The sequence below is a fragment of the Brachyistius frenatus genome, unplaced genomic scaffold (assembly GCF_029030835.1).
Source record: "Brachyistius frenatus isolate BFR_SWC_R1_liver_20210118 unplaced genomic scaffold, ASM2903083v1 Contig_69, whole genome shotgun sequence".
NCBI lineage: Eukaryota > Metazoa > Chordata > Actinopteri > Embiotocidae > Brachyistius > Brachyistius frenatus.
This window is the reverse complement of record NW_027210668.1, coordinates 1,047,389-1,061,755: the sequence shown is the minus strand read 5'-3', so window position 1 is coordinate 1,061,755 and position 14,367 is coordinate 1,047,389. Positions and strand designations below refer to the sequence as shown.

Sequence of the window (14,367 nt, the reverse complement as noted above, 5' to 3'; positions counted from 1 at the left end):
GTGTCTTCTCTATTATCACAACGCTGTCGGCTTAATTCTCGCTCTCCTCTCCTTTCTTCAACTTTCCATCCTTTTCTGCAAACGCTAAGTTTATTTTTAGTCGGCCAAACTTTCTCTGCGTCAGGGTTGCTAGGTAACCAGCACTTGAATGACGTGAGCCAAGTCAGGGGAGATGTACGGCTGTGGTGCCTAGACACACACACACGCACGCACACGCACACACACACACACGCACACGCACACGCACACACACACACACACACACACACACACACACACACACACACACACACACACACACACACACACACACACACACGCACACAAAACTAATGTCCATATTGCTTTGGAAATAATGGCAGAGGGGAAATCATGTCATACCGTCACATTTGCCTGCTTTTATTTCCTTGACTTAACTCCGTCCTCCATCCTATGCATCACCTCCGTACTCTACTGCTCTTCTTTTGTTTTGTTTTTCTCATTGTGTCTCTGTCAGTTTGTGACACCGCATCCAAGTAACAGAATCCAATATCCTCTGCAGAGAGTGCAACCCGACCGATTTGTCTCTTTATGGAAACCTTTTAACAGAAGAGAGACCGAACGTGTTCTTCTTTTTTACTGCACCTCTCACTGTGACGATAAACATACATTTCACACCCCGACACGCACATCTCCACCGTATGTGTTGGATGCAGGGGAATGCTTCCATGCCGAGCACAACGTGTCCTGAACGATGCATAGTTGTACATGCGCAGTCATTGAATATATATATATATATATGTCAGGATCATTTTCATGTCTGCTTCCTGAACCAATGATGCCCCACAATCGATGGAGGATAAAAACCTTGGCTGTGCTTCACTTTCTTACTGTCCGGATGCTTTAAGTAGTTCAGAGTTGCTGGACGTACACATGTGCAGCACACGTCTGCACACTGTGACGCGGGACAGTTGCTTTTTGATATGTTCTGTTGCATGGGAGAGTCCCAGATGTTCTGAGCAGGCTGAATCTCCTTTTTAACGTTCTCTCTCTGCTCTTGTCTACTGCCCGTTGTTCCACCTCTCACCTCTGTGCCTCTTTTCCTGTGTGCGCCTCCCTCTCCTGTCCGGCTGCACCGATCACTTCCACTAATAGGAAGTGTCCAAGCGGGAGGACTTGCATGCCCAGCCGAGCCTAATTCAGCTGCCTGTAGAATCAGGGGTATGTACAGCACTGCAGCTCTGCCTTCCCTCCCCTACTATTTAATTGACTACCCCCCCCCTCCCCTCAGCCCTCCCTCCCCACCCGTTCTCCTCATCCTACCCTATACGGAGGCTTTGCGGTGATGCCACAGGTCTCTCAGCGGCTACAGCTCAAAGTTCACTTGCAGACGTACTGCTCATCACCGATTGGACGATGAAAGAGTTTTCCTTTACTAACATTTGCTTTTTGGTGTCAGTTTGCTTTAGCTGATTAAACAGTTTGTGATTTGATCTGAGACATTATACAAATGCCTTAAAGGGACATTTTAACCAAATTACAAAACAAACCTCTTTTCTAATTTGCCCCTGGTGGTATTGCGCTGTGCTGTGTGTTCAATTTTATTCATAGTAGCTTTGATTTCTTCGCTGCAGCCAATCCAATCCGATAGAGTACTGACGTGGGAGCTTTTCCAAGGCTTGAATGGACATCCAACTCTCTCGGGTGAATTATGGGTACAAAAGATGAGCAGCTGCAAATATCCATGTTCCTTTTTTAAAAAAGTGCAAAGGTATTATTATTCTCACGGGGCCTTTCTGTAAGAAACATTTAGGTTAAGTAGTATAAAATTCCGTTTCATGAGCCGCTAATGGCAGAGGAAAGCTAAAACGTAGCCTTTGTAGAGAAGGTAAATCCCTCGAGTGTCATAGATTCAACAGAGCTGAAATCCCAATCAATTTTAATGAAAGACAAGTCCAAGTCTGAGTCCAATTTGAAGTGAAGTTAAACTGAAGAGGTTTGAAATGCACTGTTTGCTAAAAGTGTGCCTAAAACTTTGAGGAACAAAACTTTGAATTATGGCACTAATTCAAGTTTTTTTTTCCACAAAGTTATCAACTGACTTTGAAAGTCTGAGTTGTTTAAATGTATTTGTGTAGATGGAATGACAAGTTGAATCTTCTGAAAAGTGAGAAAACATCTTCAGACACACTCTTTTTCAGTATTTAAAGCCATCTGCTCCACCAAACTATTTAAAAACAGGATTGTCTGGATGTGGGAAAAGGACATTTTAATTTACACTCAAAATACTTCTAAGAGTAACAACTCCTGCTCTTTGTCAAGTCCTTGGAAGTAACAGACAATGGGAGAATTACATTTGACCAAACAATTAATAGTGTCGCTATGGAAACTCTGCAAGTCTTTTGGTTATTGACAACATTCATACTTGTATACATTTATACATTTTAATAAAATGCAACTGATGTATATGGGAGCCTTAGCTAAAGCTAATTTGATGTCCTCGTACATACTAAAGCTTTTTAGTGTTAAAACACATAATACAACACCCCAATACAATAAAACAGACATAAACAAACAACCGCTACAAACTGTAAATAAAACAACGACTCAAGTGACAATTATGACCAACAAAATGAAAAGACAGTATATATGCCAAATCCAAATATATCTCAGTGTTGATAAGTACATTAGTTTTTGACTGTCAGCGGTCTTCTAAAACAAAACTAAAAGTTAACCACTGGGGGACAATGAAAAGATTTTTTTTTTTTTTTTTTTTTAGTGCGCTGGCCCTTTAAATGAGCAATTCTTCAAATTATGTTAAAAAGATAACTATTCAAATGCGAATGATTTCATTACCACCAAACAGGCAGTCTCTTTCTGATTAACTGTGTAAAATAAAACAGTTGATGGTCAACCAAAAGTTAAAGACCTCCAAAATGGCTGCCAGACGATGTGTGACATCATCTGAAAGTCCTCTAACCTGCATCCTGCATGATGCCCATGCTGCTGAGGCTAACCGTATCACCGAGTGAATGCTCAGAGGAGTAGAGGAGAGACAAATAAGTGCTTCAGCTCTTGTATCACTTTGATTTGTGTGTGTGTGTGTGTGTTTTCTTACATCTTTGTCCGCTCTGAAGAGCAGACTCCTCATCAAACCTCATGCTGACTGCTCACCTGCCATCAGCCCTCCACCGCTCACTTCTTTCTTTCCAGCCTCCGGATAAGAAAATGCTGCACCGGCGCTGCCAAAACTCTCCCCCTCGCAGTCTCTGTTTTATCTGGCTAGAAGAAGAAGTGAAGAAGAGAGGGGGGGGGATGAGTTTTGGGTGGACCCGACACTGCCTGATAAATCCTGTCGGACCAGACGATGAGAGCTCATAAATGGGGTTCAACTGTGTTTGCGTGACTCAGGGAAGACCCTTATCTCTTATGGCACGGACAGCACATTCAGTGAAATGAGGCTTTTGAAAAACAGATGGTTGCAAGTCTTGTCCTCTAATTTGACACCACTGAATACTAATAATAGGATCCAGGACTTTTCTAATGGCAACATGTTCCAGAGTGTTTTCAGCTTCTTCATATTTGGTTGAAATTTAGCTGCTCAACCAGGGTGGTCCTGACCTTGACGTGGAGATTTGGAGTAAAGCCAACTGTCAAGTCAAATCAGTTTTTATATACATATAAAAGCACCTTGAAATACAAAAACAAGCTTCCCAAAGTTATGGAAGAGTATGACTGCCAAGCCAGAGAAAGAAAAACAGATCAGTATCAAGTTATAAAGTGAAACGTTTAGTTATAACAAAACGTTTTTGATGTTAAAACACGTTTATTGTGTGTTATAACAAAATACTTTCACGTTATTGTTATAACAATATACTATTTAGCAGATTCTGTTTGATGTCATGCAGCACTTTGTATGGAAGCAAATTGTTGCTACGCCAGAAAAAGAACAGCAGCTTTGTATCACATTATAACGTGAACAGTTAATTGTTCCAACGAGACATTTTTCATGTTAAGACATGTTTTCCATGTTTTAACAAGACATACTATTTCAAATAACTTGTATTGTTATTGCGTAAAAGCTATGATTGAGAGAAACATTGTGGTGAAATGATAAGTTGAGGTCATTTACATGATTCTATCAAGTTCTCCCTCTTGTTTGGGTTAATAAATTGCATGCTTGATGATATTGTGATGAGTATGCACACACTTAGAAATATTTAAAATGAATCAGGCTGAACAAAAGGGAAAATGAATCCGACCCTCTGGGTGTGGCGCTGTTTCTCAGCCGGAAATATCTCCTCTGCTAGAGACCAACTTATCACATTATAACGGTAACTAGTATATATCGTTATAATAAAAACGTGATGTTTTAACCTGAAAAATGTTTGGTTATAACAAACTTTTAACATTTCTAACGTCATACTGATCCATTTTTTTCTTTTAATGTCGTGGCAGGAATTTGCTTCCATAGAAAGTGCTGCAAAACATTGAACAGAAGTAAAACAGTCAAACCTGTTATTCATTTTATGTTCCTCCGTTATCTCCGTCTGTGCACTGTAAATTTTGCATACATGTATATCATAGCTATCTATGGAAGTATATGCTGGCAACCATGGAATTACTTCATCAAATCACAACAAAAACAAAGTCAAACTATCATTCAGCTTTGTCATTTTCATGGCAGTGATGATATTTATGACCAAATATCATGCAAAAAGCATGAACTGCAAAACTTACCGTCAGCTACAGCTCTGTTTTTGTTTTTACTGCTCATCAGCAATATTAGCACGCTAACATGCTGAAATTAATATGCTCAACATTACACCTAATAAACATCAGCATTTTAGCATTATCACTGAGTATGTTAGCATACTGACCTTAGCATTGACCTCAAAGTACAATCTCGTGATTTTTCACTACAAATCAGCCAAAATGCGCCAATAAGAGTTGTCATTGTCTACGTTAGGAAACAAATTGAAAATGATCCTCCATTTCATTTTTACCTTGGTTGTAATTCTATACGAAAAATCTATTTCAAAACAGTGGAAATTGGGTTTTAAAAGTTTGATTTAAATGTCACCCATGCTGAGATGGAAAAAGAAATTGCAGTTTGATGGAGTTTTTTTTTTTTTTTTCAGTATTTATGGCACTGGACTTCCATGGATAAAACGTGTACTGTTGTGGATGTCATTCCGGCCTCGGTGGTAGTTTATGGTTTAGCAGGAGTAAATCCAATTCTGGACTGATGAGTCTTGAAAGCAGCTGTGGTAGGCTACAATTTTGGTGGGCGCGAACACACACACACACACACACACACACACACACACACACACACACACACACACACACACACACACACACACACACACACACACACACACACACACACACACACACACACACACACACACACACACACACAGATAGAAACAATTACTCTTCTTCCTCCTATCAACAGCCACCCTCGGCCTCCCATTTACACCCTTTTTGAAGCAATGTAATTGAGACCCCCCCCCCTCCGTGTGCTGCTGGTGTCTATTATTGTCTGGCTATCAGCAGCTAGTCTGGCCCATCTCCTGCTCCCACCACCATGCCCAAATTGGGGTGGCAGAGTGTAAACAAGCTATCCAAACAATCCAGCTATTTCAGGACCACGGATTTCCCTCGAGTCCAGACCCCTTGCTTCTAGAGCTTTTATCCCCACCTTCCCTTTCTCTGATGAAATATTTGTTGTCTAATGCAGGGTGAGGACACCTTCCCCCACCCAGCTGTATAATCAACTCCAACATGCCTAAGGTGCACCATCAGTTTTCTGCTGCTGGCCCCTTGTACCAGTAATTAATCTGGAAAATGTAAAAAAAATAAGAAAAAAGTTGTCTTTTCTTTTGAAACTGTAGTTGAAAACTGAAGTTTGCTTGCTGAATCTTTTTTTTAGAGGATTTTTTTTTTAGAGGATTTGTTGTCTGGCAGCTGAATATGAATTGAAGAAGTTGTTTAAATTAGTAAGGGAATGGGTAAAAAAAAAAAAAAAAGAGAGAGAGTAAAAGAAACATGCTGAGAAGACAACTCAGAGAGACAACTCAGAGAAGACCGACAACGTGAGAGAAAACAGCAACAGAGAGAAAGAGAAGGGAATTTATCAGATCAGAATCAGGTCGGTGCGGCATTTATCTCCCCGTCGCAGTCTGATGTAGTTTCATCGAGCGCAGCCGCTGGCTGACAGCGGGTTTCTAAATGACACCGTGCACCTCTGACAAATAGAAGGATTAGGGCTGATCAGATATTAGGTCAGGTTGGTCTTTTTGACATGGTGGGTCAGAATTGGGCGGCTTAAACTACTCTGTCTGTATCGACCTGCTAATACCACCTGTAGATATATGAAAGGTTATACGACCGCTGCACATAGATTAGGTTGGATTAGAAAATACAAGACTGGATTAGGATGTCTAACAAATACCTGGTTTGTTATAGCAGTTGTTAAATATTTGTATTCATTAAAAAAAAAAACGTATGAATTCATATTTAATTATATTTCTGTAAAGAAATGGTTAATCAATATTTTTTTTTGAAGTGATCAAGTTTCTCTTCATAAGTAACAGCATGTTTTTATCTGCTGTACATTAATGCAATAGTTTTCCAGCCACACCGGAGAGTTGTGAGCAGCAGAAAATTAGCATCACTTTACAAATTCTGAATAATATATTTTGCTTTACAGCACAAGAAACACTCAGTAAGTTGTGTTCGGAGAAAAGAAAAAGCAACACTTCCATCAGAGCTCACCACAAACTTTATTCTTTTTTAGTGCTTTTTTAATTTTTTATTTCCTTTCGTCTCGACCTGCTACCTGCCATGACTGTTTTGAAGCCCCAAGTCTGGCATTTTGACCGTTACCATTATTTTTTTTTAGCTAAAGCATCTGACCGACAACCTGAGGACACTATGCCTGTCTACCCTGTACAGTGAACGTGACTATTGCTCATACGTGTCAATAAAAACCAGACACTCCCCCAAACATGCCGTGTTTTGAGGCCTAATATCTAAATAATTATGGAATTATTTTCAGACGGTCCACCAGAACACTGATTATGAAATGACTTGTGAAGAAAAGTAATTGACTTTTACTTCATGAGAAGTTAAATCTGAGTCTATGGAGCTAGAGGCTTTTTGGAGCCACCCTCCAGCAGCCCTCAGTGGTTTTAACCTTTCAGATATTTCCACACTAGCTTATCTTTCCCGACCTGGAAGCTACGTCCATTTTTATAAACAGCCTCCAATTTAATTTATGTATGTTGATGAAATGCGAGATTAAAGCCCGAGCATCAAAGCTAAATTATTGACCACACTGAAACGTTCACAAGGAGACATCTATTGACCTCACTTTGTGCTGCCCTGGGCCGGTTTTATGTGTACCCATACCTGCTGGCTGTCTTTTTCATTCATTTAAATGCTTACAAGGCCTCGAAAATGACCCTCACCTTTTCTCTGAACACACCTGCTCAACACATTTCTTATGTGTAGTAGGCCTTTGAATTAAGAACCATAAATCCTAGTCCATGAAGGACAAATGAATGAATCACGATCATGTTTATGTGTCCAGTACTAGTTCTCAGTGGGTAAACTGACAAACCAGTCAACTTTTCAAAACCTCGGTCAATTCCTTTTAAACGCCTCAGAAAGCAGAGGTGAGGGTCGGGTTGTTCGGTCACTCGTCACCTGGTCCTGCCAGGTCGGATCATTATAGTTATACCGCAAGGCTGTCACAACAAAAACCTCTGTCCTGCCCTCCATTTGTCTGAGTAGACACACACAATCTGTCACACTGACCGGAGGCTGCTGTAGATACAAGCTCCCGTCTGACCTGCTCAGCAGGAACTAAAACAGCCGTTCCCTGTAAAAATGGAAAGATAAATACCCACCATTCTTAATGCTGCTGATCCTCCACTGGTTGTGTCCTATCACAGCTGTCCTTTCTGATCGATTATGAGTGGGTGGATGAGACCTGTTGGAGAGGAGTCGCACAGTGGTTGAAACTATTTTGGTTTGTTTAATGTCTCGTGATAAATAGTGGTTGTTGTGGGTGTTGGCTGTGTGTTTAGTACGTCTGCGTGTTGGTGGAAGTGTGAACATTTGTCCGTGGTGTAACGTTTGTGATCAAACATTTCTACAGCATAGCTAAAGAGAAGCTAGTCCCGATCCTTCAATCCTGCAACACTTCTGCTCAATCAGTAATAAGTTACAAAGTGCTTCACACATGGAAGCAAACATAAAACTTATAAAAATCAAATATCTAAAGCTGTGACTGCAAAATGGTTCGTCCCCTTGGTTTTTAAGACAGGTCTGGAACAGATGGGCTACGGCTACAGAGAGGTCAGAAATATAGCAAGTATCATGCCCAGGAAGAACCTTAAAAGTCATCATTAAAATACATTTTAAAATGATTGTGGTATGATGTTCATATTACAATTACTTTTAAATAAAATGCCAATATTTCTTGCAACAGGCCTCTTTCTGTTTTCAAAGAAAAAAAATATTGCACTGGGATCCACTAACAAAGATTTCTGTTTTACTGGTGTTAGGTTGAAGGGAATTTGTAAATATCCAACATAGAAAACCACAAAGAAAACAGCACAATGAGGTCAGTCTAACTGGCAGGTACAACCGGAGAAGAGCAAAGCCATGTTTACAAAAAATGTGTTTCAGTTGAAGTGTGTAAAGGAAAAATAGAAATGGGCCCAAAATGGGCCCTTGAAGCACACCACACCACATCCTGTGACTAGACACTAAAACCACTATTACTCCATGACAACTTCTAAACTACTGCTACAGTGACTAAAAAACATATCCAGGGGCTTCATGTTTTGTTGTGCCAGGATATTTAAATAGGACTGAAGCAGTTTGTTAAATACTTTACGTCGATGCTGCAACGGGATGAGCACGGCGGCCGAGGGAGATTCCAAGTAGCCCCTGAGTTGATTGGCCTGCCAGTTCATTAGCATCCACTCTCTTTACATAATTCTCCGATACTTCACGGGTCGAGGAAAATCAGTCTGGGGCACACAAATAAATAAATAAAAAAAAATGCAAATTGGTGTCTCCATCCCCAATACGCCTGCAGTAAACAAATACAATATGCAATATATCCGCACCCACTTTGTCTCTCTCTAATACTCACGGGAAGTATCAAGAACGTAATTTGTTACCTCAAAAGGAGGTGCAGGGTGATTAGGTCCTGAGGCTTTTCTGCACGCCGTTTATTCACTTTGCTACCACAGAGGTCTGACTCACTGTGTCGGCATTCTATTAATCCAGCAACCACCTGGCACCCTCGCACATATTAATGGAGTCTGCAGGCTCTGGCGAAGTGCTGCGAATACGAGCAGGAACTCTTGAGGTTCACTGCAGTGGGTTCGTAAGTAGAAGGCAGCGTGAAGCAGAAGCTCGAGGGGAGTATTTAGGAGCTTGTGAAAAGTCTGTGAAAGATAGTGAGGACGGGTGAAAAATCTAAATGTGCAATAGACTCATTCTGACGTGACGTGTCCAGAGCCATGATAGAGAACAAAACAAAGCATAAACTGCTCCGCTGCTCTAACAAAACTCAAACTGGGTTGCTGACTTAGTGACGTACGCTTCAGTGGACTACAGTGTGTGTGTGTGTGTGTGTGTGTGTGTGTGTGTGTGTGTGTGTGTGTGTGTGTGTGTGTACACACCTACAAACCACACCGAAGCTCTTTTGTAGCTGTTTATGGGTCACCGCGAGTAAAAAAACTATTGTGAACTCAATATACTGGCCAGAAAAAGTAAGTGCATTTTCCTGTTTCAGTGTGGTTTCTCTGTGATTTCGCCTTGCATGGCAACACTGGAACCTTTTTCTCACCTCTCTCTGTGCCCTTTGAGCACCGAACTCTCGGGGATTAGGGAGACCACACCCTCACCTAGCAGCTTACAGAGAGAGGTTGCCTCTAGCAACTGATCCACAGTCAGATCTGAATCAGAATTGAGGTGCTACAGAAGGTAGATGTAGCCGAGCAGGGATCCGTGTTTAGAGGCAACTTCAACCCACTTGCTTTCTCTTAACTGTACCAAGAACCCAGTATTTTCACAGGTGTCCTTCTGTAACACTTTGTGTGTGTGCTTTTTTTTATTTGTCAAGGGTGACGCTTCTAAATCAGGTTCGGAGATCAATTCCCTCACACGAAGTATGGAGGATGTGAACGGCAGCAAGAAGGATTTATCGGCCTCTGGAGGTGAGGCACGTGCACGCACTGTACATACAGTATGTACGCAGACAACACGTATTGATTCTGCAAAGAGGGATGCAAAGGCCTAAACTCCCAACCCTCTGTGATATTTTAAAGCCCCATGTTACAAACACTTGGCAAAACTTGTACCATCTGTGTTTGAACAGTTAACTGCTGGCACTTTCCCTCCCTAATCTTTGGTAGATCCCTGCAGATTACTCAGTGTGTTCTTTAAAAAAAAAAAAAAAAAAAGAATGTAAAAGTTGGTGATACAGCAGCAAGTACAGCCCTAAGGCATTCGAACTGTACCCTGTGCAAACATCCCCCCCACCTGTTCTCTGTCTTTGGTTTCCGACCACACTCTTTGGGCACGTGCCTGACTGTCTCCCTGCACAGCATCAACCCAGCGCAGTAACCTCATCCATAATTCCTTATAAGTTCCCATCCCCTCTAATTACTGTTCACGCAGACTGAAAAGCCCAATGGAAATGCCACTGTATTGAGTACAACTCCCACATGTTCTGTATCATCGCCCCTTCACATGCTCTGGAGAAGAAAAAAAAAAAACTGCTTACATTGCTGGACGAGCCTAATATACATCTTCCAGGCTTCGGATAAAGGGTGGAAGACGGAGGAATTAGCATTATTAAAGTTGCGTTCCCCTCTGCGTGTCATGTATTTGTGTTGCTGCTAACCATAATATTCTCTCCCACGCATCCCCCGAAGATTAATGCCCTGTTGAAATATTCATGTTGCTCAATAACACCATGAGGCATTCGTTTTTAAGTAGTGTGTTACTGAGGATTTACCTCCTCAAGCACTCCTCAAGCACTTCACCTCTATGATTCATCCATTTATTTTGTTCGGTCACTTCTATCTTTTTTTTTTTTTTTCATTAAACGATGGTCATCTCCAAAACACCCGATCCTTTACTCCTACCAGAGCCCCTAACCCACTATTTTTTTATTCCCTTCATTCTTCTTTCCTTGACAAGTAGTGCCTGTAAACGGTCATGTGGACCTGAAGACCAGCCTGACTCCACCGCTAATTACCCACACTGCTGCCACCCCCATGCCCGTACCCAAGTTGCCCGTGGCAGGTGACCCCCTCCTGGGCTACGAGTCCCGTCGAGGCAGCAACGTCTCCATCGATCCAGCCTGCTATGAAAAATCACCGGTTAGTGTACTTACTAGTGTTCTCATCCTGTGGCGCCGTCAGACGTAATCTGTACGCACTTTTTAAAAATTATTTTGTTTTAACATCCATTCTTGAAAAAAAATTGTGACAACAGAAATCTTTGTCTTATTTATTTTGGCTGCATTTACTGACAAAGCTTTTGATGCAATCAGACTAATTGCAGTTTTATGGCGGTGTTGTGTTGGCACCTTTTGTGCCTCACTTACTTGCTGAGTAGACATATGTGCAGCAGAGTGGTTTAATTGAGGCTGGCCCCGGTGCGTGTATATTTTTCTTGTGCTCCTCCCCTTACATTTCCCAACATGCCTTCTTACTTTATAACATATAAACAATAAAGCAAATTGAATTGTCCAAAGTGATTGTTCGAAATTATATATATTTTTAAACATGCAGTTTTGGAACATTTAAAAAAAAAGAAGAGAGATATTAAGATAACTTACATAGAATAGGTACTGACTTAAAACAATAAGTGCACAGGGTGGGACAGTGGAATATTGAACAATCACAAGCGTTAGGGTTCATGAAACAGTTATTTTAGACATGAATCGGTTTGTGCGCTCAAATTTCTGTACCTAAATCTTACATGAGCCTCTGACTGCTTGGGCTCCACTTGCATTGGTGATCATAAAACCATCTATCAGCAGGAGGGGCAGTCCTTGTGTGTATAATATACTGCCCTCACCTGAATACATTTCCAAACCATGTGGGAGCTCTCATGTGTAATAACCCTGTTAAAGGATATCACAAAGCCAACATGACAACACTTGTGAGTGAAGAAGTGTCAGGTAACCTTCGCTGCCACATGGCTTTCCCCAGAGTGCCTGTCTGAATTCATTGTGCATGTCCCGCTGATGCGCCGAGGTCGGAATGATTGATGATGATTAATGTGGTATGCCGGTCCGACACTTTACTTACTGCTGCCACTGCAACTCTTTATTTGACAAACTGATGATCTGGATGAAGACCCGAGAGAGTGAGTCCAGATCTCTACATCTGCTCCTGTCTGTCTATCAGCGTGAATCTCACTTCAGTTCACCTCACACGAAGCCGAGTCGGTGTGATTCAGCTCACTTTACTTGCATCAAAGAGCAGCACAGCCGGAGGGCAAAGACACAAAATCAACACTTTTACCATCAAGTTCTTCTTGTAGTTTCTCTCCTTGGTTTTAATCACTCTATCCTCCTCCTGCCACCCTCGTGCTCCAGACCAGCGCCCGGAGCGCCTCCCCTTATGGCCCGTGGAGCTCTGGCAGCGGTTGGACCAGCCGGAGGTCCAGCTGGAACAGTCTGGGCCGCGTCCCTTCACACAAGCGCCAGAAGCGGCAGTCCGGAGAACGACGGTCGCTGCTGTCCGGGGAGGGTGGCTCCAGCTCAGACGACGGGGAAGGCGGAGGAGAAGGGGAAGGCGGACTGATGGAGGACGATGACGCATCCCTGGCAAGGATGGACTCCATGTCCCAGTCGCAGAGAGGTCCCCGGCACAGGAGGATGGAGTCCGTGGAGACCCGGAGCTCGATGGATCTGCCCCCTGATGCTCTGCTGCAGGTAGACCGTCTTCAACAACCAGCGGTTTGTATCTCTGACGAATTGTTAGTATTTTCTGGAGAGTATGACACCTTAGTGGGAGCGTCATGAGAGTGGACACTGCTGAAATGAATATGAAAATCTCCACAGCCTCATTAAAGCTGCGTTACAAACGGTGTACTTGTGTACTAACACTCACTATTTTGAGTGCAGAAGTGCGTTCACACGGACAAGTACAGAAACATGCAGCGCACTACAAGTATTCAAATCTGGACTACAAGTGTGAAACACTGGACACTTTGCCCCTCAACGGTCGCCATCTTGGCTACGTAAAGGAAAGGGAGAGACCATCGACGCTAAGAATTTCAAATAAAGGCGTCTAAACTGCAACAGTTTCAAGAACGCTGCACAAAAGTGTTTATTTTTCACTACGTACCACCATACTGCTGATGAGTAGAAGCCATCAGTGTGTTTATTGTGTGCGTTAAACAGAGGGCAGGAAAACCCATTTCTGGGTAAAATAATTAAAGCCGGCAGATATGTTCAAATGTTGCGTGTGTGTGCGCACACGTGGGCTTGTTCTCTACTACACAAGTAAGTGTACTAACATATAAGTAGAAGTACTCTATCTCAGTGTACTAACACGTAAGAGTACTCTATCTGTAAGGGAAGTAGGCCATTTGAAACACAGCCTTAGTGTTTATCTTGTGGTACTGAGCTCCAAGCAGAACACACAACACTGAACTCACACAGCATTCAACACAGAACAAATGCAGCACTGAATAATATAACTTTTATAACCTATTTGTAAAATACACAATTAAAAACAGAGTTCAATAATATTAGTTAGTTTGGATATGGCCTCATAAACCTAATGCATAACACCGCATACGTTAACCAGGTTATACTTGCACCGAAGATTATTCAACTCAACAGTAACAGTCACTGAAAAAGCTGCATCAGTACATAAAACTGTGAATGAAAATGTGCCTTTTTATTCCTGTTTAGGTACCCTACCTGTACCGCTCAGCCAGCATGCACAGCTCCAGACCCCCCTCCCTCAGCGCCTTACGGCCCCCAGAGCACAGTGACTGCAACGGGAAGGACTCTCCATCAGCCCTGGGGCCCACGCACATGTCACTGGAAGACCACGCCGAGGACGAGAATACAGAGGAGGAGGCCGCTATGGTACGTGTGTGTGTGTGTGTGTGTGTGTGTGTGTGTGTGTGTGTGTGTGTGTGTGTGTGTGTGTGTGTGTGTGTGTGTGTGTGTGTGTGTGTGTGTGTGTGTGTGTGTGTGTGTGTGTGTGTGTGTGTGTGTGTGTGTGTGCGCGCGCGCGCGCACGAGGGCTTGTTCTCTTAATGAACGAGCATGTTACAGACAAGGAGATTGTTTTGAAGGTTCGGATGTAGGATTAACAAATTGAC

At 42.4% G+C, this 14,367-nt stretch overlaps 1 protein-coding gene across 9 annotated transcripts in view; it reads left to right on the top strand.

Moving 5' to 3' along the window:
* cacna1g (calcium channel, voltage-dependent, T type, alpha 1G subunit) overlaps positions 1–14,367 on the top strand; it is a 289,223-nt gene that overhangs the window by 192,225 nt on the left and 82,631 nt on the right. For 4 of the 9 annotated variants that reach the window (XM_069707502.1, XM_069707500.1, XM_069707499.1 and 1 more), the window contains exons 15-19: positions 1,135–1,200; positions 10,133–10,226; positions 11,218–11,396; positions 12,623–12,985; positions 13,949–14,128. In XM_069707502.1, the coding sequence (XP_069563603.1) occupies positions 1,135–1,200; positions 10,133–10,226; positions 11,218–11,396; positions 12,623–12,985; positions 13,949–14,128 (882 nt within the window). The remainder of the gene's footprint in view (positions 1–1,134; positions 1,201–10,132; positions 10,227–11,217; positions 11,397–12,622; positions 12,986–13,948; positions 14,129–14,367) is intronic. The other 5 variants (XM_069707497.1, XM_069707503.1, XM_069707505.1 and 2 more) reach the window with 3 other exon arrangements.